Source organism: Centrocercus urophasianus, unplaced genomic scaffold (genome assembly GCF_019232065.1).
Source record: "Centrocercus urophasianus isolate 14NV4802_14NV808 unplaced genomic scaffold, USGS_Curo_1.0 seq_26, whole genome shotgun sequence".
Taxonomy (NCBI): domain Eukaryota; kingdom Metazoa; phylum Chordata; class Aves; order Galliformes; family Phasianidae; genus Centrocercus; species Centrocercus urophasianus.
This window is the reverse complement of record NW_024884822.1, coordinates 6,848,184-6,875,475: the sequence shown is the minus strand read 5'-3', so window position 1 is coordinate 6,875,475 and position 27,292 is coordinate 6,848,184. Positions and strand designations below refer to the sequence as shown.

The following is a 27,292-nucleotide window of genomic DNA, read 5'->3' as shown; positions in this document are numbered from 1 at the left end:
TCTAATGCATTTAATACCCCCCTTCAGGCAATAGTAGCTTACACTTGTAAACTGAAAAGCTCTTTTGGGTTATGTTGCTCTAGATAAAGTGTTACATGCTGTACTAACCCATAGCATGCATCGCAGGCTGATTTAAAAACCATGCTATGCTCTCAGCTTTAATGTACTAAAGAACAGCCAGGACCTTGACAGCTCGCTAAATCAGAGAAGTGATTTGGAACCGTTGTTTCCAGAGTGCATGTGTCTGGCTGAACAGCCCAAATTGTAGCCTCTGTTAAAGTAGTTGCAATTAATTAAGCATTGCTGCGATGTGCTGGCCTGGGCTCCTGCCTCCATCCTGCATAGGAAGCAAGCACAGAACTGACAGGGTGGTAGGAAACAAAACAGGACAAAAAGTCTTGGTGGTGGTGAGCGAGGGAGAGGGAAGGAAGGGAGGGAAGCGGAGCACTCACTAGCAATACCTGGCCTGGAGGTAGATGCTGGCAGCTGCTGTAGAGCAGGGCTAAGGATGGGACCATGTTTGTGATCACACATGCTCACCAAACTGCACCACTGCTGGAAATGTTCTCAGGGATTGCAAACCACAGATTACTGAACTCAGGTAGTCCAAGCTTCCATCCAAATTGTGTAGGTTTTGTAAGATAGGAGAAAAGACATGAATATTGGGCGCATGCATCTCCTGCCTTGCCTTTCCTATGTGAAATGGTGAGGTTAGTCCAGAGAAACAAAGATGCTTTTTCTCCTTATTTTGGTGGACTGATTAGATTTTAGCTGTGACATCTGTGATTCTCGTTACTGGAATCAGCGCAGTACAGTCTGACTGTCCTGGATAGCAGGCTGTCGCTGTGGTTTGTCTGCAGGCCACGTGCATGCAGGAAAGCAAAGCCACTACTTAGTTTGAAGCCCTGCTCCTAAGAGGGCTGTAATACTGAAGTCACAGGGCATCCAAGCGACCTAGATGTAAATTACTCTGGTTTCTGGGGGTGTATAGCCCTCTTAGCCATTGGAAGCAGAACGAGTCTGCCCAGACTTACTGCTGCAGGATATCCATTCATCAAAGTACGTGACATGAGTAGCAAAGAGTTTCCCATCTGGAGGACTTTCTTGACCCCCTGAAATCCATGGCAATATTCCCACCTCTGAGCAGAGGCTTTGCTGCAAAGAAGCAGCAGCAGGACCTTTGCTGATGGACAAGGATAGAAGGCAGATATGCTCAGTGTCTCTGGAACACTCACAGACAAAGTTTTGTGATGTCTGCCTTATTCACTACATGTCTGTTGATTTTTCATTGTAGGTTCCTTGCATTGCTGCTTATTTGACTGATAAGCATATCCACGTGAATTAGAGAAAAATGGGTCAGTCTTTAAGTATCTGAATTAAGATTTTTTTTAACATATTTTTTCAGAATATTTTTCATTGACATAATAGTAAGATCTTAGACTGTCCTGAAAATCTGATGACTAAACCATCTGGTGGACGTGTAGATCATACCCTTCTTTCCTAACACGTATGGCCTTAGATAATTAACCTTTGCAGCACCACTGAGACCTGTAAAGAACTTGCTGATCAACAGCAAGGCAGCAGACCTGTTCCAGGTCAGAGGAGTTGGTGTGGGAGCTGGGATTGGATCCAGATCTCCCGAGACAGGGAGGTTTTTGAGGAATGTCTCTAAGGACATCTGGAAAGTCACTTTGTATTAAAAAATAAATCTAAAAAAATCGTAGGACATCCAATGCAGAAACAGCATCTCAGTTGTTCAGTTGTAAGAATAAGAAGTTTCTTAATGACCTGATGGAAAGGCTGCAGGGAATTCTCTTTATATCTGAAACTCCCTAATGGTTAATGCAAACCTCTTCTCTGTGGTCGATGTATATTTGCACTGGGAAATTGAATTAGTGTTTCTTACTTCTAGACAGCTCCAGTTAGACTTGGGTAACCTCAGCTGAATCTCCTTAGGTACTGACATGGCTGTGCATGCAAAATGTCTCTGCCCTTCCCCAAGGGTCACCACTGTCTCCTGGCTGATCCCTCACACAATGATGGAGGACACAGGTGGAAGTTTGGCTCCTTGTGGCCTTGGGAAGAAAACCGCTGTAAATTGGAAACCCTCATTGCTGAGGCTGCTCTGAATTAGCTGACAGCGGACCTCAGACAGGAGTTAATGAGATGGAGAGTTATAGCCCCATGGGTGGGTCATGCTACACTAACTGCGTATCCCTTTGTATCATTGATGATCCTCCTCAGTGCAGAAATCCACTCATCAGTGCCCTGGCTCGGGTTATGAATACTCTGTCCCCCGGTGCAGCTGTAATTAATCCCTCTGTGCCCATATGGTGGGCAGGTGTGCTGCCCTCCTTTGAGAATCTGATCCTGGTCTTACCCTGAGTGTTGGGTTTCCAGAGGGAGTCTGGGACACGGGAGCAGTGGGGTGACAGCCAGGGCTGAGCCCCTCTTGGGCACACAGCTGTGAGAGCAGGAGGCTCCTGAGATGGGAAGCACTGCTCTGGTGGTGAGCAACAGAGCCGGGTACTGGGACATGTATGGCACAATGTCCCTGAGGAATGAGGCAAAGAGAGGGAAGTACAGCAGCTTCCAAGGTAGGAAAACAGAATCTGCCACTGAACTGCAGGGCTTTGGTATGATGGTTATCCATTAGAACTTGTGTTGGGAATGTGTGTAGCCAGCATATATAGCAGTTGGATAACAATTGCAAACCTCAGCCTCCTTTCTTATAGTAGTGGGGTCCTGGTAATTTGGAAAAAATGTCAGTGGTTTTGGGGTTTTTTTTTTTTTTTTGAATTCTTGGAGGAAAAACTCCCATGTAATTTCTCCTGCTTTTGCAGCTTCCTCCATTTGCAGTTGGACTGTGCTGCTGAAGCAGCTGACACCTTCTGCTCTGGCAGAAACTGCTTTGTGCAGGGGGGCTTTACAATCTTCTGTGATGGATGGGGCTGGGCAGATTGGACAATTCACTCCTTATGCTCTAGATATGACATGCTGCACCAGAACTGAAGTAATGCATCTGAGTTGAATGACACTTGGTAGCCTACAGACGGGTCACAGTGGACTGCTACAGACTTTCCTGGGTGCAAGTGAGCTGGCAAATTGGTTGTTTGCTTCTAGATTCTTCTTTGCAAAGCACTAAAACATGCTGTGGAATCCTTAGGACAGAAGCTGCACTTTTCCCCCTCTGGCTGGGCTGGTTATTTTGAAACAAATGATTTGGGTTCAACAGAGAGCCCATGCTGCCTCCGCCTGCTCTCCCTGGGCGCTGCTTGGTGGGGCTTGGCTGTGCTGCAAGTTGTGGAAAGGTCTCATTTCCAGCCAGGCTTCCTGGAGCAGAGCCAGCTTCTCCTGGCTTCCTAGCAGGATTTTGTATTACTGTGGCCTCTGGGCCCAGCTACTTGCTTTTCAACTTTTCCAGTGTGCACTGGGCTCCTACTGCTGATGCTTAGATCTTAGTAAGCGTGGGTTAAGCAATGCGTGCATGCGATTGGGGTGCAGCCTTTGTCTTGGGAAGGGACAGGGAGAGGCAGGCAGGAAGCTGCTTGTGACCGTTTTGTTTGTTCAGTTGCCTCCAGGTCCCCTTTGCTCCACCGGAGCTCTTGGAAGGCTGTTTGGAGGCACTCAGGAACAAATTGGTTGCGATTGATTTTGGCAGTTCTTGTACCCCTTGCTCCTGACAGGCATCCTGCTGCAGAAGAGCCTTCCTTGCTGGTAGTATTCAGGAGTTGAGTTAGTAAGCCCGGAGAACACAGCAGGGCCACGCTTTGTGTATTAGGGCTCTTAGTCTTCATGATTTGCACTGGGGTTTGTGTTAAGGCAGAGCAACTGTAAGAGACTAATGAACGTTGGTCCAATGCATGTCCAATGTCTAGAATGTAGTTCTGTGCTGTGTAAAAGGGGATGGGCACATGCAGTTCCTGAAGTTCTCTGCCTACTGGACCATTAAGCTGTGGTTTATAATGTTTTCAAGGACTTTTTTTTGCTCCTAGAGCAAGAGCTTGGCATGATGGTACTGCTGGGACAGTGAGCTGGTCCTTTCTGGAGCTCTTTCATAGACTTCTGTCTGCAGAATAGCGTAAAAATAAATCCCTTTCAAGCCTGACACAGTGAACTTCATTAAGGAAACTCAAATTCTGAAGGAAAAAATGCTGCTTCCCTCAGTCCCTGAACGGCAGCAGAAGTGTCACTTGAGTTGCTGACAAACTCCTGCCCCATCTCTGTGTGCAGCCTGCAGTAACTCCCCCTCTGAAATATGAAGTATTTAGAATTGCCAAATTTGGAGTTTCTCATCCATTTGCTCCCTTAGTTTTCATGGTGGGGAAAGATGAGATGTATGTGCTCTGCACACACTGCACAGCCAGAGTTGCCTCCCTCAGCCGACGACCAGCAGGGTTTTGCAGCCAGTTGTGTTTCTGGTGACCCAGATGAATTCTGATCCCTGATGCATGTGGGATTTCCCTCCCTCCCACTTTTAGCTTTTAGGGTGTTTTTTTCTTTTTTCCCCTTTATTGATAGTTTCTAACATTTTTGAGGGAAGCTCTTGCTAACTAATAATTGAACCACCAACAAAAAGCATGAAAAAGACCTCAACTGAACTGAGGGGATTTGTTTTCATTTAAATTGGCAAATTCTGTAAATGCAGAGCAGGAAAACATGATCTTCCCTGTTGTCATTTCTTTATGGGAAACAGCTTGAGCCGTGTGTAAGGGGCTGTGCCCTCTGGAGGGGCTCTGCGCCGAGGAGCTGTGTTTCCCACAGCCTGTACTCCTCCCTTAATCTTTTGCTCCAGAACTCAGGATGAATCTCTGGGCTTATTGGGGTGGGTTTCTTTTTTTCTTTTTTTCCTAATCTTGTTTTAGAGTGAAATCTCTGCTGACCTGCCAACCACAACAAGCAGCACAGGATCCTGCTGCCTGTGAGTCTGCCCCTGGCAGCCCCTCTGCTCAGGGTTTGTCTCTGAGGTTGGAGCCCAGCCTGGGGTTCAGATACTTTCCGTTTTACAATTCAGAGTACTATAATAAATGAACAAATAGCAGCCTCTTTCCCAAGCACACACATATACGTGTATACGCACATATGCAAAGCTTAATTCTTGCTGTCCGTGGGCCTGGGGGCTGTTTACGTACAGCACTGCGTGTTTATATATGGAGTTCATCTCCTCAAGTGAAGACAGATTAAGCAGCAGGGTGAATAGACCAGTTATGTGAACTATGGGATTTCCAACCTAGAAACACTGCCAACACCAAGCCAGACAAATTGGTAGCGCAGCAGTGTTTCTCATTAATGTACATAGAAAGTTGTGCCTTGCTGATAATGCACTACAGCATCCTGCTGGGAGGTTTGGGAACCCATCTGGGAGCAGCCAGCAGAGCTGCATTAGAGGCTGGGCTGTGTCTTCTCGCTTTCCTCTCTTTCTCCTCTGAGAACCTTGCAGGGAAAAAAGCCATCCAGCTCCTCTGTGCTGACATCCTGAAGTCTGTGGAAATAACAGTATGTGGATGGCATGGTTTGCTGAACAGGAATTAGACTATTGCAGTCTCCCTACAGCCTTTTCCTTCTGTATGTGGTTCCCGTTTTCCATCCTCAAACAAATTATTTCAAACTTAGAAGTAAGGTTACCTGTCAGAGTTGTACACGATGGCTTGCTTTGTTGTTGCTAGTGTTGATACTGATGCTCAGGTTTGTGGGGTGGTTTTTGTATTCTACAATGAAGCGCTTTCAAGTTCTCTCCAGCCTCTGCGCTTCTAAAGTGAAGCTTCTCCTGCTGACAGCAGGCTGGGGCTGGTGATGCTGCTGAGCTGACCTGGAACTGCTGATTCTGCTGGGAAACACTGGACAAAAGAAAAAATCAAGTCCAGTTTTTTTGCAAGATAGGAAAGGGCAAAAATGTACATTTTTGGACTTAATGCTTGTTCGTGGCAGATTCTTCAGAGCAGAAGATGCGTCTGCTGTATGGTCCAAACCATCAGTCACATTCAACCATTGTTCAGGGGCTGGTGTCAGGTGGGTAAGGAAAACACTTTGGGGAGTGTGAGCACGTGTCTGCTGTGGTGGGGAAGGCATGAGGCCATGCAGCTGGCCAGACAGTGCAGATGGTGCTAGGCTGCCTACGCTGGGATATTATTGTCTCTCCTTGCTTCATTTTGGAGAAGGAAGCTGGCACTCGGCTCTCATTGTTTGGAGCCAGATAACAGTTTGTGGTGGGACCTGGCTGGGCCTTTCACTTGCTGCATCATGATGGATTAATAGGAACAATGCATTAGTGTGTTGTGGAGACGGATTAGGAACCAGCAAACCTTTCCTTTCCCAGCCATTGCTGTGTTTGAATGATGGCTTAGGCATCATTTTATTGCATGAGTGATCGTCTCTTACCTGTCTGAAAGCATCTGCCTGCTACCTGCAGAGGTGGCACAATCAGTGTCTTACGAAGTGCTGATATCAAAAGTGCCCGCACGCTTGGAGCTGTTTTGCATCACATTAACATTTTTTTCACTGCCTATTTGTAGCTGATTTATTCATTAGGATCAATGCCGATATGCTTCTTGGAAAGCCAAAATGCTGCAACTAGCACTATTTTCTCTTTTCCCCAACAGTGTTTCCTTAGAGGGGGTTATGTTGCTTCAGGGTATGAATAATCTGGGTCAGCCTGTCCCCACATCAGTCTGAATTCCTTCTAGTAACTGTCATGTCTGCAATGCCATATTGTGCCTGACTGTTGAAATGACAGAGAATAGATATCTGTGATTCATGGAAGGGAATAAGAAAGGCAATTAAAGTTAAGAATTTGGATTTGGCATAGAGATAGCCCAGAAATGCCCAGGAATGAGTTTTGACCTTGAACTGAAAGAATTTTGCACTGAAAAGCTGTGTCCTACGTGGGTAGTGAGGTTGTGAACACTGTCTGGGGAAGGATGAGTTTCCCAGTTGCTGCAGATCTTCAGGGGTCATGTTCCCTTGCCCATCAGTGTGTGCGCCCATCAGTTCTTGTGCAGAGTGGCCCAGGATGAGCCTGTGGGGGTTGTCCACATGGTTGGAGTAAATCTGGGGAAACCTTTATGTGTTAGTGGCTGATTTTTCAGCTGTTGCTCACTGCCATTTCGCTATCTTGTGTGGTTTTCTTTTATGGTGTTTGTTATTTTAAATACACAGTTCTCTTATCTTTCCCAAATCCCACTGAGCTACCTCTGGTTTCTGCCATTAGCTGTCTGTTAGACTTTATGTGCTCCCTGAGGGCTGGTTAGGTGAAGGCATGGGATGCAGTGCTCTGCTGGAATCTTGCTCGAAGGCTCTGCAAAGCAGAGTCCCGTGGAGCTGGGAAGCTGCCAGCAGGCTCAGGCAATGCAAACTCCTCCATCTGGGTAGGCATGACTTATGGTGTATGTAAGAAGCTCGAGGTGCTCTATGTGAGCAGAAGCATTGCCCTACCACTGACAGAGATCCTCCCTACAGGGCAAACAGCAGCTATATTTCACTAAGCAATCCCATTAGCGTATAAAAGCACAATATGGACAAGAGTTCTGTTTCCACTGAATGGTGCCTGGGTATTTTATGTTCCTCAGTGTTGAAGTCTGGCTGAGCTGTCAGCTTCCACTCTGAAACGAGCCAGAGTGTTTTCAGCAGTGTGAGTGCAATAGGGATGTGATTTTAGGGTTATGCATCCATGAGCTCTGGGCTGATGGAGCGAGTGGTGCTGACTGCCTTGTGCTGGGAGTGGGTCTGTGAAGTGCTCCAATTTGGCAAGGCAGTTATCTTGGCTGTTCTATATTTTTTCATTTAGAAAAGTGCAGTTCTTATCTTATGAAAATAGAGAGATTTCTCCATGAAGACGGAATTTCCCTAGTTAAACATCCTGGTTCATCTGCTTCAAGAAACATCCTCCCTTCGTTATTTATTTGCATTTATTTGCCAGCTTTATATAATTATTAAATAGAACTTGAGACAATGAAAATAATACTTTATGGGAATGTTCTGACTTCTTACAAAGGTCTTAATTGTGTGAAAGTGCCCTTCTGACTTGCCATCCTCTGTACGGAGTTGCGTAGCAACTACCTGCCCTCTTAGGTCCTGTTTGGAATGGAATATTTTTTTTTGTGGTGAAGATGAACTTGACTTTAAAATAGATATTTTGATCCTATTGAGTCATTTCTCTCTGGGAAATAAAATGACTTGGACTATGATTAAACTTTTCACAAATTTGATCCGATGATGGATGTTTCTTGCCAATTCCAAAATGTTTTTGTTCGGGACAGTTGGACTAAAACCAAAGGAAACTGAGGGTTGGGCTGAGTGATGCTCCCTTCTCATCCAGAGGCTTGAAAACACACCCATGGCAGGGAGAAAAAGGGATTTTTGTGATTTATTCATTTGCCCGATGGATGTTCTGTTGCCCCAAGTGTATAAGTGACTTTGAGGATCCCATGGGAGTGAATCCTATGAAGAATCACATGAAAAGTTCCACCTGGTCCATGCATGTGTTTATGGGACCATGTTTCAGTTGAGCTCCCTAGCTTCTGGGAAAGGGAAACTTCCCTTCTGTAAGGGTGCCTCATGCTCTGAGGATATGTCAGAGTTCTGTTAACTTTCCTTTGGAAAGCCATGCTCTCTGCTTGGTACAGCAGAACTGGGGCTGTCGTCTTCCACTGATGTCCTCAATACTGAGGAGGCAGCAGGGATGGAAGAACTGAGAGGACGCTGATGAGAATCATTCAGCTGAATGACAGCTAATGAGGGGGAGATGAAAACTTCTCACAGATGCTCATGGCAAAGGCTAGAACCTGATTTTTTCTCTCCTTTAAGGAAAGTTTGGCTCCTCTGCCTTTGTGTGACCTCCTGATTTAGCACCTCAGGTCTTCCAGGGTGGTGAAGAAAATAGCTGCAGTGATGGGCTGTGGGTGTAAATATCAGTCCCTTGCTCTGAAGGAGCTGAGCCTGGCTGACAGTGAAGGCAGTTCACACATCCCTAATTAGTGTGATTACTTGCAGGCACAGCTGCTTCTCCTCCACACCCCAAGGCACAGCACTCCCCTCCTGCACCCCAGCCCTGCCAGGAGGAGCCCGATGGATGTGAGCTTCCATCCCTGCCCTCCTGGCTCTGGGCTCACACTAGAAGAGGACGGGAGCCATGGTTCCTCTGTGCACATAAAGCAGCGTGAAGCCAGTGCCTGAGCTGCTGGCAGGACAGTGAGGTTCTTACTCTCTCACGACAGCTCAGCCACAACACCTAGCCTTGCCAATAAGCCTTCCCCCATCTCGCTTCAAATTGAGTAAATACCTATTTATAACAGGAGCTTAGTATTGTTTGTGCAAATGTGTATATCTGGCTGTATCTGTTTTCTCTTGTGGGATTTCTCTGTGAAATCCATTTGGTAAATGAATCATCTCCTGAGGCCTTGCAAATCTCTTGTGCAACCTCTGGTTTCACGTTCTGCATTATGCCTTTTTTTTTAGGCTAAACAGATAACCTTGAGAGATCCACTGAGACTTTCTTTCCTGGTTAGTCCTTCTAGAGGATCACAGGACTCTGTGAAATATATATTCTTCAGTGGTTATGAAGAAAAATAAAAATTCCAAGTATCCCTGAGGAGGGGAAATAAAGGCAGCAGCAGGGATTTGTTAACATTTAGGCAGGATCAGCCAAGAGACTGACACTGTCCAGATGGAAAGACCCACTTCCTGGCTGTAAAGATAACTCACTAAAGGAAACATTAGTTGTGGCTGCACTGGCAATGAGAAATACAATCTCTGCCAAGAATTCACCCCAAGTCCAGTGGGAGCTGCTTCTTTTCCTTTCCCTTGTGTGAAGGGTTCAAGTTTACTTAGTTGGGAAATATGCCTAGCATTTCCTGGAGGGGAATGATGGCCTGCTAGGTAAAGCAGGCTTGTGAGAGCTGGAGTTAGTTCCTTGCTGTGCAGGTGATGGTGGATGGCACTTAGACATGGTAAGGCGCGGGTGCATGGCTCCCTGCTGGTCCTGCATCACCTGGGCAAGGCCATTGGTGGCACATTGACACATCATGAGCACCTCCATGCCAGGCATCCAAGCGGGATGCTTGACCTGCACATCCTGAGCGGCTTCTGGCCATCTCAGCTCAGTGATGTGCGATGCCAGACCTTGTTCTGTCTCTGCAGCATTGTATTCCCTCTGCAAGGAGGATGTTCAGCAGTAGGCATGAACAAAGAGCAAAGGTTTCCAGGTTTGCCTGGAGGGACTGCATACAACAGTGATTTTGTTGGTTAACCCCTCCCCTCTCCCCCCAAGCTTGCTGTATAGCAGGGAGAGCTGAACTGGCTGTGCTAATGCTTTACATGCAGCCAACGGGCAGAGGATCTGATGAGATTATATTTGTCTGTAGTTCTCTTTCCCTGAGGTATTCAATAGCCTTTTAAGCTACAAAATTAACTGAGCAAATTGAATGCTAGGCCATAGATCAAGAATTATTGGCTCATGATTTGATGTGGAGGGGAACACAAGCTGTATTGCAGCGTGCATTTAACTCTCCACATTTAGACCACCTCACTTTGATGTGCACAGCACGTTAATTCACTTATTTGAAACGATGGAACCCATTGCAGCCCAATGCTGGGCTCCAGCCCATGGCTGTGCCTCACACTGTATGTTTTACAACCTTTTCTTTGTTGCCATGGCACAGATAAATACTTCAATGCTTTTGCTTTCGGATCATTGAGATTTTTCTGTCTGTTCAATTGATTGTTTTTCCTTCTTTTAATTTTTTTTTTTCTTCCCATGAAGTTGAATGTTATGCTCAACCTGGGAACGTCCCTTTGTTAACTGGGCATGATGCTTATTTCCAAGTGCTAGAAGTGATATGTTGAAAATAATCTTTGTGTAGGATCTATTTTGGTTTGCACTCTTACAGAAGTTTCTGAATTTTACATGAATTCAAAATACTTCTTTATCATCTTGGCTTTCCAGAGTGACATAAATAACAGCACTAACTGTGTAGCTTCTCTGGGGAAACTGAGTTTGTGTAAGAGAGCATGGGAATGAGGATGGATACATTTTTTTCTTTAAGATGAAGTTTTAGAATAGTTTGCTTGTTTGTGAACATCACAAAAGCAATAAAAGGAATTGACTTTCTGATATCTGCAACTGGATTCCTAGCCATCCTTTCCATAGAAGTGGTGACTGTTCAGCATGGAGCACGTCAGGCAGGTGCTCCATACAGGATGTGGCTTTCCCAGGCTTATCCAAGCTGGAGCAGTATCAGAAGGCCAGGGCTATATCTTCAGCCCTTTTTAACCTTCTCCTTGATCCAGGTTTCCTCTCTTTTCCTCCAAAATGGGTCAGGTCACTCAGAATCTCCTGTTGGTTTCTCACAAATTAAAAACACTCCAGCAATTTTCTATTTATGATTTCTTTTTCTATTGTCCTGTCAAAGCTGGTTAGGATCCAGTGTGTCCCAAGTTCACTATTGTCTTCTGGCCCAGTTGTTAAGGGCATAATTTGTCATGTTGAGATCTGGAACGGGTCCATGCTGCACTTGCTGTGCTTGATCACCATCTGTAGCCAGCTCTGTCCTGCACTGAGAGCAGTGGCTTTAGTGTGGGTTGGTGGAGGTTTTCACTATTTATTTGATTTTCTCTTCTGTGTTTCTTTCTATCTGACACAGCCAATATGTTGTGTAAGTAACTCAAAGTTGATATCACCTAAGAAGAACCTGTGCTCCTATCAGTTTTGATATGGCAAGGGAAAATAGCATCAATTTCCTGAAAACCACACTTCTGGCCTGACAGAAAAAGCTGCATGATGTGGGTCACTGCAACGCGACTGGCAGTCCTACCAGGAAGGAATAAACCAAGGAACGTTACAATGCTGAGGAGTTCTGTCCAAGTGCCAGGGAAAAGGAATAGGGGAAAAGCGATGGCAGAGCATACTGCAGATCAGAACTGACAGAGCTGCTACGGGAGCGTGGGTGAGAAGATGGCTTGCTGATGTTTCATGTCAGAAGGAAACCAGCGGGGAGATGGAGGGAGAGAGTGATGTGTACGTGCCAGTGGGACCAGGGCTCAGATTGCCCGGAGTGACAAGGGGTCAGGCGAGTGCTGGGGCAGGCTGGTGGAGCTGCTGAGATTTAGTACTGGTCATGTGCAAGCTGGGAAGGATGCTCGTTAGTAAAAGGAAGAGCTGTATCTATTAGATGTAGTTTTGCTGAGAGCAGCAAAACATCTGGTAACTTTCTTCAGCCATGTTAATTTGCTGTGTTACATAGCTGACCTTCCACAAACAAGCCATACACATTAAGCACCCTACAAAGAGCATGCGTGTGCCTTCAGGGATCTTCATGCTTGGCTGCAGCCAGGAGAAAGCCTCGCACGCTAGTCTGTTTATTGCTAGATTCCCAGTGTTAATAGCTCTGGGATTTCAGCATCAGGCTGGGAGATGAAGGTGTCTTTTCTTTCCCAGGTGGGCTTCTCTGAGGTGCTGTGTCTACCAGGAAATCTGAGGATTGTCTCTGGTGCTTTTGAAGAGCAAACGGAGGTGCATGCATTTCTATGTCAGTGCAATATCCCTTTTCCTTGGTTGCTTCAAACGTTGGCTGCTCCCCCACACTGTAAACAGCCTGTGCCATGCATCCTGCATCCTTATTTTCTTTTGCATCTTCAGCCCATTAATGGCTTGCCACTGGGACTGCTTATGAGTAGGGAAGGAATTGGGAGAGTTTGTTACTGAGCTGAGTACATGGACAGCCCCATGGGTTCCTCGTTGTAGGAGAACTACTTGTGAAGTGTGTCCAACTCCAGCCGAGGGAGCTGACCTCCTGGTCTTTGCTGACAGAGCTGCGCTCACAGCTTTCAGGGCTGGGTCTCAGCTTGTGCCAGTTGGCACTTTCCATCTGCAAGCTGTTGTGATTTGCTCCAGATGGTGTGTGAGAGCTGCTGTGCCCCCGGTTACTGGTTGCTCAGCTCACGATCTTGCTTTGGCATTTTGCATGCGACCATTCGCACCCTTGTCTGTGGTGGATGAGGAGGGGACATGCTGGGCTCTTGTGTACTCCAAGAAGTCTGTTCCCATCCACTTCAGATTTTAATCGCTTCCCAGAAAGTGCGTCAAAGGCAGAATGAAAAAGGTATTGTTGCCCCCAAAGAGTCTGCAACTGAAATGGAAACATTCAGCTGAAAGGGTGGAGACTGGAAAGACTAATGGCAAAGCGTCAGTGATCCCAAATTCAGATTACGATGCCCTGGTTTTTGTTTAGGTTTTTTATTTTTTCCCCCTGTATTCTCTCATGTTTTCTTAGTGCCTTCTGAATGGGAAAAGGATGTTTGTGAGGAGTGTTTGGATGAAGGAGCTGGGAGAAACTGAAGGAGCAACATGTAGTGTCAGGCGAGGGATTGAGAAATATGGCCTGGATGCAAAGAGCTCTAGATGAGACTAAGGAGAGGGGTGCAGAAGGGTAAAATTAAAAAATAATAATAAATAAATAAATTTAGAAATGGAGGAAGGAAGTTTGTTGCCTCTTCTGACTTTCTGCCATAGCTTTGCTCCTGTGGTGCCCAGCCTCTACTGCTGCCTGCCCTCTCTGCTCTTCTGCCACCTCCTCAACCACTGTCACCCTCCAAAAGACTCAGCACAAACTCCTGAGCTCTGCTGCCCTTCCTGACTGGATCTCAGCTCGGGTTTCGTGTTGTGCCCCCTCTGTGGCAGCAATGGCACAGGGAGAGCTCCACCGCAGCGCTGGGGCTGTGTTTGTGTCTGCTTCGTTTGTTTACGTGCTCAGTGTAAGCGGTGGATGAAGACACACAATCTATTTATGTTTTCCATCAAGATCTTCCCATGCCTGAAAGGCAGTCTGCTTGACTTAGCATTCCCGAGATGCTGCCAAGCACAGCAGAGTGCTGAGGAAGTGCCTCCTGCCTGCGCAAGCAGGAGGGCAGCAGGAAGACAGTGAGGCTAATGCTTTGTGAGGCATCTCTGTGCTGAGGCACTGGTTGTTTGGCCTAGAAGCAATGCTACGGTCCCATAAATCAGTTAATACCAGAGTTGGGATTGCAGCACACTACACACTTTGTGTTGAAGGTGACTGAGGAAAGAGTGGGGACGTGGAGCTCTGTGCCCTTCTTTGCTCTATGTGAGGGAACATGCATGTTCTTGAAAGGTTTCCTTCTGTTTGCTTTTTCTGAGTATGGAAGACAAGCTGATATGGTTGTACTCCTTATTCTCTGCACTCTGATGAGATAAACGTCAGAGCTGAACCGGAATATTTTCATTGAAAAGGGCAAAGAGAAAGAGTAAATGTGACATCTCTTAAGCCTGACTGTCTGCCTTGGAGGTGCACCAGAGATGAGAGCTTCAGCTGCTCTCCTCCGTCCTTTCCTCCTATGTGTGTTAAGGATATTTTCTCCTCACTGCAGAATCTCTCATTACTCATCTCCTCCCCATTGATTCCTTATGCTCCTCCAGGAAATCCTCTGGCTGCACGGAGGCACAGCATGCAGCAGGGTCCCCAGTGCTCTCCCTCATGCCTGTGCATGGCGCTGGTGCCAGTGTCAGTGGTGCATGGGAGCTGCTCAGTTCCTCTCCAAGCAGCGCCTGTTCCAGGCTTGCAGACAGACAAGTCTCCAAGGGGAAAATACAGTGGGCGGATTTTTTGCAGAGGGTTAGGTTTTTAATCTGGCAACCTCTGCAGCTATAGATAGATGTCTGATAAAACTTCTTGGCATGGGGTGTAGGCAGACGAGAAGGGATTTTCATCTTCAAGTGTATCATAAAAATGCAGTAAAGGCTCTTGTGTCCTGATTGCTGTTGGAGAACTCTGCTTCCAGTGAGGAGCACTGTGTTCATCAGTATCTGTAAGTAACTGAGACATGTTGGGCTGCACAGACACATACTGTGGTGAAGAGTTTCTTGCATATGTGTGTTCTTTCTGGTCATCCCAGCCATTTCTGTCCCTCACTGTAGAATCCCAGCCGTTCTTTCCCTCATGGAAACAATGCGGCTTAAGGCCTAAGTTTTTGTGCACAGTCCTTCATTTTTGGAAGTGCGGTCAGTAGGGGAAGTGGGTTTTCCACCATGATCTGCACCAAAAGTTCAGGCATCTTGAGGGTGCACGTGTTGCCTGCAGTTAGACAGGAAAGAAATCTTTAGAAAGGTGATGAGGGTATTTTAAATGCCCTGTGTCTCTGTGACAGCAGGCTAAAATAATATTTCGAGGCAGATGAAGAAAGCTGCCTGATGTGGAATTTGGTTGATCATGACTGACATGGATATTGGGGCAGTTCCAGGGAGAAGACATGTACGAGCAAATCCTCTGGCAGCTCAGCAGCAGAGTGGCTTAGTGCCTGGGTAGAAGATTTCAAGAGGTGAGATCTCAAGAATAGTAAAGCACCAGAAATCTTTGTAGCAAAGAAGAGCATCTGTAGAATATGCCAGGTTCCAAAAAATCAGCTCTCTCACATCTAACCAAGGCTAGGGCAGCGTGCTCTGAGCAGGCAGGTGGCTGGCCCAAGGAGTGCACCCCTGGGTACCCCTGAGCAGGAGGCATGCCGTGGCCATGCAGCATGCTTACTAGTCACAGCATCCCTGGGAAGAGGGAAGGATCCTCAGAGCAAGTTTTTCAAACACATCTTGGAGCCTGTGCTTTTCCGTTCTTTTAGTCAAAATTTATGCAAAATATCGGGTGGAGAAACGAGAGGCACCTGACTCAAATGGTTTACTGCCTTCTTCTGAACTGTTTTGTTTCTGCGCTGGTAGTTTTGCAGTCAGGCAGCATAAGAATGTAAAGGGGAAATTACTGCTAAACAGCCCTTTCTAAATCACTGTCAGCAAGTAGCAGGAGATGAGCCAGAAATCCTGTTCTTGTCAGCCTCACTCCAGTAATGCATTGTCCCAATTCAAGGAGAGCCCTCATCTTTTTCAGCTGTGTGTAGGTTGAGCCAAGTAGTAAGTCATGTAAATGATCGATTTGCTTTACTGCAGGTGATTGAAATGTGGCACAGTGGCAGGAAGAGTAGCATGCGTGGCTTGAGATGGATGAATAATGAATGAAGAAATAGTTTGCTTGTAAATGGCAGCTCCTGATTTTCAGCTGAAGTTCCAGGTTTCCATCTTGCTGTGCCTGGCTTTTGTCATGTAAAGCAGAAGAGAAGAGCATGAGGCCTGCGATGGCACATGGCTGGGCTGGTGGCATCCTGCCCCAGCAGCAGGGATGGGATCTCAAGACTGAAGAGTGCTGGCCCGGATTCAGATGGCCTAATTTCCACCTTTGTCTCCATCTGATGTTTCCTATTGGCAGATGCTGCTGAAAGCTGTGGGTCTTCCCACACTAGACTGGGAATTTAGGCAGAATTTAGGTCAGCTGAACCTGGGCCAAACTGTGGCTTGTCTAACTGTTCGTTTGATACTGCTTGTCACTTTGAGGATGTACCTTCCTTCCTGAGAACATGGTATCTGCTTCCTGCTGGGGGGGAAGAGAGCGGGGTTCTCGGTCAGCAGACTTTCCAGCTGGGAAGGAAACCATCTTTGTCCTGGTTGGAGAAACACGCAGGTCTGAACTGGGAGCAGCGCACCAAGAGATTGGGGGTAGGCAGGAAGGAAAAGATACATCAGAAATAATCTCTTCTTATTGCCAGGTGGTGTTCTCAGAGTCTCTTCTGTCACGGTAATTATGATTCAGGATAATAATCTTCAGACATTTCCTCGTCCTTCACCTGGTGTCCATAAGATGCTCTGTGAAGGTAGAGAGTCACCTCCATTTGCAGGTGGCACTACCGAGGCTTTCAGTTCTTCAACCAGCCCACATTGAGGCTGCCACAGAGCAAGTTCTTGCAAGTGCCAATGCCCATTCACAACTCATCTTTCTGGGCTGCAAGCAGTTAAATTGCAAAGCTTCTGCATAGAGAAACACATGCCTGAGGTCTGCAAACCTCACTGGAAAAAGTTAGGTTTAATTTTAGCATAGTGCGCTGCAGGCAGGTCCTGAGGTTATGGTCCAGGATTTCCAGGGATTAATCTAAGTAGGGCACAAATTGCTCTGGGTTGTGGAAGGTCACCCACTGCCACTGCCTTGTTACGGAGCCCTCTGTGCACTGCTTATTTCCCACTGCTGCCCCAGGCAGCGAGCTTCACTGGAACAGTGGGGATGGAGCTGGAGAAGGGCTCGTGCTGTGGTGCTGGTTTGTACCCAGCCATGCTGTAGCAGGCCAGGCTGTTTCAAGGGCAGTTTACTGGCTGGTGGAAAAGCATGTTATGGCATATGTTGGTCACTGGGGGCTGACAGCAATGAAGAGTGAATGAAGCTGGTGGCACGCTGCCTGCAAGAGGTTGTTTGTTTGTTTGTTTTCAGCTTCTTAGCCAGATTTTAGACTGAGCTCTGCTCCTATCAGTACCACCTCATCTATGCAAAGCTGGCTCAGACATGCCTCCAAGCTGCAGTTGTGCTGCTGGCTGACTGGCCCTGCTAGTGCATGGCGTGCTGGCTTGGAAGGAGTCCCCCAACACTCACATGGGGACTTCATTAGCGCAGAGCAGCAGACAGGGGAGGGATGTTGAGCGGGCCAGCTGGAGAGTGTGAAGGCAAATGGAGTCATTGGATGGAAGGGGGATCTTGGAAGGTGGCTGTGTTTGTCTAGACAATGTCTGTGATTTACATTTTTTTTCTCTCCCCGAACCTAGTCCATATTGAACGTTGCAATTGAAAGAGTACGCATTCTCTGGTTTGTCAGTGCTTCCTTGGCTCCTGCCTTGGACTCACACAGTGCTCCTGCAGAGAGGACCGATTTGGCAGCACTGGGAGTGCATCCAGGAGGTCTTTCTGCTCCTCCCTCACGTCTGGGAGGAGAGGATGTGGACTGAGTCCTGCTTGGGAAAGCAGCCACAGGGTTGTCCCCTTAGAGCTGTGATGCACACAGGTCCAGCAGCTCCTCACTGGCTGGACCAAGACCCACGGCCGCTCCAAACTGCTGCCACTGGGAGATGCGTGTGCTGGAGGCAGCAGCCCAGCAGGAAAGGGGTCTGCTCGTTCTCAGGGCAAAAATAGCGATGTACCTTTCATGGAATGTCACAGAGCTGACAGGGGGGCTGTGTTAACTGGGGAGCTGTCAGTCATAGTGGCTTAATGTGCCAGTTAGCAAGTATCATCAGGGGTTTTGAGATGGGCTGTGAGGACTGTGTTGGCAGGAGGTATCCTGTGTAATTGCACAAATTCCAGCTTCCTCCTCTCCATGGCAGGCTGGGAGGGACTGGGGCACACTCCCTGCTCATAGCAGATGCCTGCAGCCCAAAATACTTGGGTTTATGCTTCTTCTCAAGAAGCCTGTCTGTGTCTCTTACATATTCTTTGTCTCACTTTCTCATGTTTTTCCATTGTCTTCCACACTTGCCGAGGCTGCAGTTCAGCATTTTTCTTAAAGGAAAAAAAAATCCTGTTTCTGAGATGTGATATTTCCTGACCCACCACTCAGCAAAACCTCGCTAGAGTTGTCCTCAGCCTCACTGCACTCTTGTCTGAGATGGATTTTAACTCGACAAGAGAGCATTCCTCATAATTGAATCAGTTTAATGCTTAATTAGAAAAATTCTCTGTTTCCTCAGGGAAGATGAGATGTGCTGCAGCAGAGGGCAGGCCAGGCGTGCTGCTCCTCATCAGCCCAGCACAGCTTCCCCATGGTAATGCAGTATGGGAGAGCAGAGCCTTCCATGGACGTGTGCTGCTTCTCGCTTTGTTGTTCTGTGTTCTGAGCAATGGAGGCCGGAGAGCTTGAGCTGAATTTGAGTATCTAAGAAGTGGTGGCTGCATGACAGGCGCCTTCATCCCCTGGGATCTCCTCCTTGGATATCCCAGTTTGAGCAAGAGGTAGACTTTCTTTCTGGAAAAGAGCTTTTCCTCTGCCAGGCTTGTGAGAAAATCCCTGTGTGCCTAAAACAATAGGGGAGTGAAGAAAGAACACTACCAATTAATTCTCTTGGTTAGCATGCTTGCTGAGATCCAGAGCAGTTTAACTAGCTGCTAGTCCGTACGGTACCTCCAGGTCTTTCCCACAAGCAGCAGACCAGTCTGTATAGTGTCCTTTTTTTTTTCCCCCCAAAAAAAACTGCGGATCGTGTAGGAACAATCATGTTCTTCATCTTCTTCCTGAAATGTCAGCTCTGCTGTAACCTTGCAAGTGTCTTCCAGACAGTCCAAAGCGATGGAAGCTAGCTGCAGCTTCTTGCTCCCAGCCCCATCGAGGATGTTTGTTATTACTGTCCTGCAGTCCCCTCTGGACAGCTTTGGCCAGAAGAAGCCTCTCTTGCCATTTCTACAGCCCAGAGCCAGTGCCTGAAATCCAGCTCTTGTCTTTGTATTGAGTTAGCACTGGGGGAGCTCGGCCTCTGCCAAACTCCCGTAGCAGGAGCTGGATGCTGAGAGAGCTGGGACAGGAGTTTGCTAGTTTCTAAAACAAACTGTTTTAGTGGGTTTAGCACCAGATGGTGCGGGGTAGCGCTCTCTAAGGCTTCTCAGGCAGGGGGTTTCTGCTTGTCTAGAAATCCAAGGCAGTCCAGAGACACACCTCTATCAGGTAGGAACTGTTGTGCATTTTAAAATTTGGTTCTAACTAATACCTGTTAGGCACAGTGTACTGTAGGACTCCTTTAAAACTCAAGTCCTGTGCATCTGAACCTCCCTGCATAGCCACTATCTGCCATAAGCTAACAGGGAGAAAATGCACATTCTTTGCAAGCAGAGCCCTGGTGACCTGGGGAAATTAGAAAAGTAAGGGGTAAATGCCAGAAGGTCTGGTCTTTCTCCAGTGGTTTCCAACTGGAGTGCTTGCAGTGCTTGCCAAAAACTAACGAGGTCTGGTCTGCCTCCTGCTGTGCCGAGCTTGCGGCCAGCAGCCAAGAGCCGTGGTAGGGATTGAAGCCCAAAAGCAGGGTGATCCCTGCCTTCCAGAGCAGGAACATCCTGAAGCTCTCTGGGTCCTGCTCGAGTTGGCTTAATCATGGGGTTTTACGTAACTCAGTGTCAGGTAGATGTTGAAATGTAGTTAGAAATGCAGATGATATCATCCTGGTAGGGAGCCTGAGGGAGAGATGCCAAAGGCAGAGGTGGCAGGTGCTGAGGATTTCATGCAGTGACGACAGCAGCTCCGCTGGTTGCCACTCAGCTGGGGCATCACAGGTCCTTCTGTTTTTCATTGTCACGTCTGAAAATAGCTGCAGGATAACATGGTCCTGACACAGCGTGATGCCCGGGGCTGAGCTCAATGGGCAGGGGCTGAGAGCAGTGCAGAAGCCAGCATAAGAGCAGAGCAAGCTGCCTCTCCTGCCTTCATCCCCGGAGCCTAATATTAGCTCACCTGCGGGTATGACAGCTCTGCTGGCAGGCAGCCAGGCGGCCTTTTTGTCTCTCCCAGCTTATACAGCTCCCTTATGGTGGTGACAGCCCAATTATCTGAGCTTTTCCCATCTTCTCTGTTCCCGTTGACTTGGCTTGTGCTGAAGCGTTCTTGGGGGAAGATCAGTGTGTTTTAGCAGATGGACCAAGGCTGAAGAGCAAATTGTTTTAATCAACCTTCCCTTTTTTGGGAACATGGAGTACTTACTGAAGTGGCAAGGCGGCATCCATAATTTCACAAGGCAGCAGGCTTGTCTCTAAGGAGCTTCTCTGTTTCTTTGGATGCCGTGGATACGAGCAATTAACTTGCAAGACAAACTTGGCCTTTTGCCAAGGGCATTTGTATTTGCTTTCTGTTCTAGAATATGTGGGGGATCCACAGGCTGCATAAACCGGTGGGCAAAAAAGGACCGACTTCTCCAGTCGCTCAGGGCATTGTGCTCTTCTGGAGATGCCGGCCATGTTGTTCAGTGCTGCTGGAGCCAATGAGAGCTGGTTCTAACTTGCTATCTGGTGGGATGGCCAGTTGGATGCAGTAATGTAGATGGTGTGACAAACACTGTATTCAGTGCAGAAAATAAAGATGGAAAACTTGCTTCCAGCTCATGAGGTGATTCCCTGCTACTCCAAGCAGGGCTCCATGGTGACCTTCCTTCTGCACCAGCTCAGGAGTGAGCAGAAGGGAGTCTGAGAAGGAGATGATTTCCGTAGGTACAGTCAAGATCTGGCTCCCTTGACAGCTGTTTAAAACCTGATTTGGTTTGTGTTGCCAGTGGAGTTCTGGCAGGTTCCCCTTCCAGTGCGTTCTGCTAGGTCGATAAGCTACTGTATAGGAGATGATGTTCTGTTTTTAACAGAATTTAACAGTGGATCCATGTGCCCTGAAACAGGACCACTTGCCTGCAGCATGAGGAGTCAGGTGGGCAGTGAGGAGGCTGGGGAGTCTGATGCACCACTGTTAGCAGCTGTTTCCAGTAAGGAATTTATTTACTGTTAAGAGAGCTTGGGAAACATTGTATCTGTTCCCAGCCTGAAGTGCAGTGCATGCTCACATTGTCTTGGAAATGGCAGTGTGATAACATTAAATTTAAGGTATGTCGAGACTCACAGAGTGAGAAAGATGCTGTTCCCTTCCTTTGGCACAACTGTAGGGCAAGCAGGTCTTGCCTGCGGGTCCCAGCTCAAGCAGGTGCCTTGTCAGTGCTGGGGATGCTCTTGAGGTGTGCATGGGCACCTCCTGCTCCTGTTGGAAAGCTGAAAGCTGCTCACAGTTCGGTGACAACATGAACTGTGAAACACTGTTGGATTTTCTTTGTGTGAAAGAGACTGTGAGCAAAGGAAATTATTAATTATCACTGCACATATTTTTGTTGCTAATGATTTGGTTTGCTCTGAGTGGCAGTAGGAACTGTCTGTGGCTGTGTGGGTGGATAACAGATACTTGGGAGATGTTATAATTTGCATTCCTGCTTTTGCATGGCCGAGACTGTCATGGATCTGCTCTGTTTGCTGCCAGCTCCTGTAACTGTTAAGCAAGACTGTTGTTTGTGCTGCCCTGGGTTTTGTAGAACAATAAAGAGAATTTCCAAACTTGTCTAAGGATGCTTGCTTGTCTGTAGAGCCTAGAAGCTGTATCTCTTTGGCCTCCTCTATATCTGCATTATGAAAAATAAAAGCTGTAGGTTTTGGTTGATCCTGTTGTTTGCTCTCCAAGGCAGCACACCTGGGCTGTGTTTTATTTCATGGCCCTGATGCTGGGGAAAGATGCTTTGCACCTCTTCTTTCACTCTGCACCCTCCTATGCCCAGGAGCTGGTTTTCTGCCCTCCTTTCACAAATACCTGCAGCCAACATGATGGAGAAGCCCTCCTTGAAACAAAGCCTATCCGAAATACCATCACTCAGCTATCTCACTGTGCTATTAGAAGGACCTCTGACTCCTCTCCTCTTTCCTATATGTTTTTAGAACTTAACAAGGCTAAAGAGAAATGTGAGAATGCCTCAGAACTGTCCTCTGTGGGCTGGGTGCCCAGCACTGCTGTCACTGGGGTCAGCACCTCACCAGGGCTGTGGGACCCGTTGAGGGGACATCAGCAAATAGACATCATGGTGGGGGAAATGGAGGGGTTTTCTACCTGATGCCCTTGCCTTTTGTCTCTATTTACAAGTGCAATCAGTTCACATATATGAATTTAAGCAGTTCTCTGTTTGTGCTTCTGCATCTCCAGGAGGAAAGGAAGAAGCAGTGGGGGGTGAAATGCAGCCCTCCACCCCAGATCCACACTGGGTTGTTACTGTTAAAATATGACTAACGCTAAAAATAAGCCTGGTGTTGCTATAGAAACTTGCGCTGTTGCTACGTGTGAACCTGGAGAGAATTGTACCCTCCTCAGTACCTTGCTTTTCTCTTCCCCTCAGCTGAGCTCACCAAGGACTATCTCAACCAGAACTCCTCTGATCCTTTGCTGGGTTGCCATGGCTTTATGTTGTTGAGGTGGGAGGGGAGGCCATTATTTATCCTGTGTGTGTATGTATCTATGTGCTTTTCTATTGTTTCCAGCCTCCTATCCATAGGTTTTTTTTGTCTCTGGTGATGCTGTTTGTTGGCCTCTTCTTGACTCCTTCGTTGGGTTTGAGGCTTTGTGTAGTGCCCACGGGCAGCAGGAGGAATGGGTCCCTCACTGTACTGCCTGGGTTTCCATCCTAGTGCAGGAAGAAGCTTTGGTAAACTTCCTTTCAGTCTAGAGATGAAAAGGGATTTTGTATTTGTTAACGTTTTAACACCGTTTCAATCCGCCATCTCCATCTTCCTGTCCCTCCCAGCTCTGGTAGTTAATTTTCAGGAAGCTGCGTTCTTCCAGGCTCTTTAGAAGGAACCAACCAAGGGATCGGTTTACATTTTCCAAGCTGAAATGACAAATGCTGGAAACTTCAAGTCAGTTTGAAAAAGAAGCTGGGAATAACCCAGATACCAAATGGTCACAGCCCCTGAAGGCCTGTGCAGCATCCTACACAAATTGCCCTGTGCCACAGGGTAAAGTTGTCCTCTCCATTCCACCGCTGCTTTTTCTCACCTTCAGTGCACACAGATCTGAGAAGCAGCCCAAGTATTTTAGGCACCTGGGTTTGGAAGTGATGCCCTACCTGAGCTTCTATGTCAGCACCTTCCTTTGGTTTTGTAAATATTTGTCTGAGTCTTTGCATTCTCTGGAATGCTGTATATTGAGTCTTTGCACTCTATGAGAACTTGTTGAGCCAGGGGCATCCCTGGGGAGTCCTTGTGGGGTGATGGGCAGCTTCCCCAAGGCAAGGGCTCTGCTCTGAAAGCATTAGCAATTTGTTTACGTTTGTAGCACCTTTTTTCTGTAAGGCTTCTGGTGCCATGCAGCTCATGCTAAGAAAACCATTTCAGCTATTGCCCTTCTGGTACTGAAGAGCCAGAAAGGCTTGGGAGGGCTGGTTTCTGAATTGCTTTTTTGCAGAGTGGCTCCTCTGCTAATACCCAGACTTAAGAGGAAAAGGGTTAAAAATAGGAAGATGAGACCTTGTCCCCCACCTTTTGGCACAGCAGAGGGGCCTTCTCTGTGCAGGAGTGGCTGTGGGGCCAGGTGATGCCAAGGTGTCTGCACAGTGAGGAGCAGGTTGTGCCCCATCCAAACTTCATGTTATTCAGGCTGCACATAGCAGGCTTTTGTTTAAAGCTTGGCAGTGCTGCCTTGCTTGCAATTAGAGGAACTTTGCTGTTGAACCATCAAATATCTGATAAACATTGAACTGTGATTCTGCTTGTCCAAACATCATTGTATGTGGATGGAGTCTTGTTTATGATGTGGCTTGACGGACCAGAATCCAACGATATAACGTGATTTGTGGTTTTTAATGTGATTGTTGGGCTTGATATTCCTTCTTCTGAAGTCAGTGAAAATAGGATCCAGCTTTTTTGCCATACTAAGGACAAGCAGGTTGGGATGAAGCTGGAACCTGTCCAGACTTGTGAATCAGACTCGACTTAAATCTCTTGAGAAAGTCTCAATCCAGAAAAAAAGAAACAACAATCCAACAAAAAACCTAAGCTGGCTTTTTGTTGTTTCCATTTTCATCAGCATCTGTAATTTCTGATGTCAAACTCTGATAGACGCTGCTCCGTGAGAATTCCAGCCTGACTGGAAGTAGGAGCTACATCACAGGGAACTTGTTCAAGACTTATGTCCAGTCATAAGGATGGATGCCAAGGTTTTCATTGCATTAATATCTAGCATTTTGAGTATTTGTAATAATTAATATGGAAACAATAGTAAACTGAACAGTGTAACTGGAATCTGAACTCCTTTCCTTGGCTGAAGTTATGATATGCAGGTTATGAATTAGTCTGTTGAATACCTACCTGGGAATTTTTCATCTGGATGGAATATTGGGAACTGGAGTTATAACTTGTGATATCCCTATTTCTCCTATTTGGAGAAGGCCCAAAAGGTGTAGAGCTGGATTTCTTTCCAAGGGCTTTGGACCCCTGAATGATCTGAACAACTCAAATGCAGGATGGAAAACTCCATGAGAACCAGCTTTCTCATTGTATCCCAGTACTTGGTGTCATCAACCCGTGTAAGTATAAATAAGCCCTTCCAGAAGGCTTGATTCATGTTCAATTCGAAAAGTGGCCCCAGGCCAGCATTTCTATGGGGACAACTTCTGCAGTATTTTTGGCAGAACTTTCCCAGCCTTCATGCTTCCAGACATGGGTTTCTCTGATCAGCAGTCCTGGACTCCTCAAATCCGTTGGCCTGCATCACAAAGCAGGTAATTACTTTGGCAAGGAGGACGTTGCTGATATGTCATGCTAGTGCACGGTTTCAAAGAGAGGAAGGAGTGTTTTGATCTGAAGGAACGGGGCCAGCTTTTGTACAGAATTTCATACTCTCTATTTCATGTAGGTAATATGTATGTATGCTCTCTCTGCCTCAATTTTCCATTTGTGTTTTGGAAGTACCAACCCATTACTGCTATCTTACTTCATCAGTCTTTTTTAATTAGCTGGTAAGATCATCAGGGTAGGAACATTTAGCACACAAGGCATCTCCGGTACATTTAATGAATAATAACAAGCACAGTTGCCCAGCTTTTCTTTTTGCATCCTCTCTTACACAAGAATGACTACTGGCTACTTCTGCAGCCTGCCCTCCATGCTGCCTCAGGGATGCAGTTCCCACAGGGCTTCTGCTGCTTCATGCAGGCACGTTATGGGAGCCTTCAGGTAGACTCTCATGGTATGGGAGTGCTTGTATGCGCCAACATGGTTCTCTGTAGACACCAAAAGGTTCTTTCTCTCTGGTGCGTGTGTACAGACTTTGACCTGCAGTGTTTCCAGATTTCACATGCTGTTAGTCTGCCTGTGACCCGTTGTTTGGAAACAGAGAGATGTGTGCTGTGGGCAGCCTGATGTTGTAGCTGCAAGTCAAGGCTGGGGTATCTCATCTGGGCTTTGTGCCTCCTGGCACCAGGTTGTTCACTGAGTTTGGGCTGCCCTATTTATCTGTGCATCAATTATCATGCAGACGAAGGGGCTCAGAGAAGCTCAGCTTGTCTTGTGGAGTGCTTTGAGATCAATGGAAGAAAGCTGTCCTGTTCGAGGAAGTAGCTGCATTAGAGAGGTAATTCTTGGTGTTTAAAAAGGATCTGATGACAGATGGGATTAGATGCAAAGCAGCTTGTTAGGAGGTTTAAGAAACTATGACAGACCTGAGGAGAGTGGTGTGGGGTGTGTAAGGGATCCAGTTAAGGCTGAAGCACGTGGTACTGGATGACAGCTGATAGCATTGCTTGGGGGGGGTGGGGGGTAAGGTTATTTGCAAGAAATTGTTTGAGGATTTTAGGGAGAAGGGAAGAAAAAAAAGACCACAGAAGTGGGCTTGAGATACCCATGTGATTCCTGACAACACACTTCAGTACCAGACAATGAGGCCACTAAATATAGAGGGGAGGGGAGTCAATACAGACAGATTGGGCTGATAAAAAAAAATGGCTCAGGTGGTTGCAAGTCTTTTCTCTCTGCCCCTCTGCCTACCCTTGCTGTTGACAGTAGCATGCTGATAAGACTGTGGAAAGGCTGTGTTTTCTCTGTTGAATCTAATGTCAATGAGTTAACATTGCTGGTAGTCCTTGTTTGGACTCCGTGCTATTAATAGCCATGGAAGAGCTTGATGTAGTCTCCCAGTGGACTTGTGAGTAGCACAGCGTTGGCTCCTTCACAACAGTTTGGACTTGAAGGAGATGGGTTTTGCAGTGGCCCTTAAAACAGTAGCCCAGTCACTGAAAATGAGCCAACGACTGAGTGTTCTGATGTATAGATCTTTTTTTTTGCCTTATCAGCTATATCAGGGTGCAGCTTGGTGACTGTGCTGCCCTGGTCCTGAAATGTCATAGATTCATAGAATTGTTTTTAGCTGGAAAGAACATTTAAAGGTCATCTAGACCAACTTCCCTGCAATGAACAGGGATGCCTACAGCTCGACTGGGTGCTCAGAGCCCCATTTAGACCTTGAATGTCTCCAGGTTTGGAGCACCCACCGCCTCTCTAGGCATGCTGATGATCTGAGCTAGGGTCATCCCAAACCCATGTGAGGTAGTGCTATGTCAGCTAGCTTGCAGGGGGTTCTTAGGTTGCTTATGATGGTATGGAATAGAAGGCAGCTGCCCCTGCTTTAATATGAAATTGAGTTTCACTTACATAACAAATTCTATTTTGTACAGTACTTCCTTCATCTAGGAACACCCAAGATGGAGCCCATGGTTTCCATGAGCTACCCGTGTATGCTAAAAGAAGAGACAGCTCTTCAGCTGAGGTCCCAGATGTATTCTGCTATCGGGAAATAGGATTTAGTTAAAATGTTAGTTTGGAGGTACCCAATTTTAGCAAGTCTGGAGTCCTGAGTGCTTCAATGACTGAGCACAGCA

The 27,292-nt window shown here is 46.9% G+C and overlaps 1 protein-coding gene across 1 annotated transcript in view; it reads left to right on the top strand.

Annotated features, from left to right (window-relative positions):
* The first annotated feature begins 1,309 nt into the window (after window positions 1-1,309).
* The window catches only part of NEURL1B (neuralized E3 ubiquitin protein ligase 1B), a 79,347-nt gene continuing 53,364 nt past the window's right edge, over window positions 1,310-27,292 (top strand). The window contains exon 1 of the mRNA XM_042826546.1: window positions 1,310-1,367. Within this exon, the coding sequence (XP_042682480.1) occupies window positions 1,352-1,367 (16 nt within the window). The 5' untranslated portion in view covers window positions 1,310-1,351. The remainder of the gene's footprint in view (window positions 1,368-27,292) is intronic.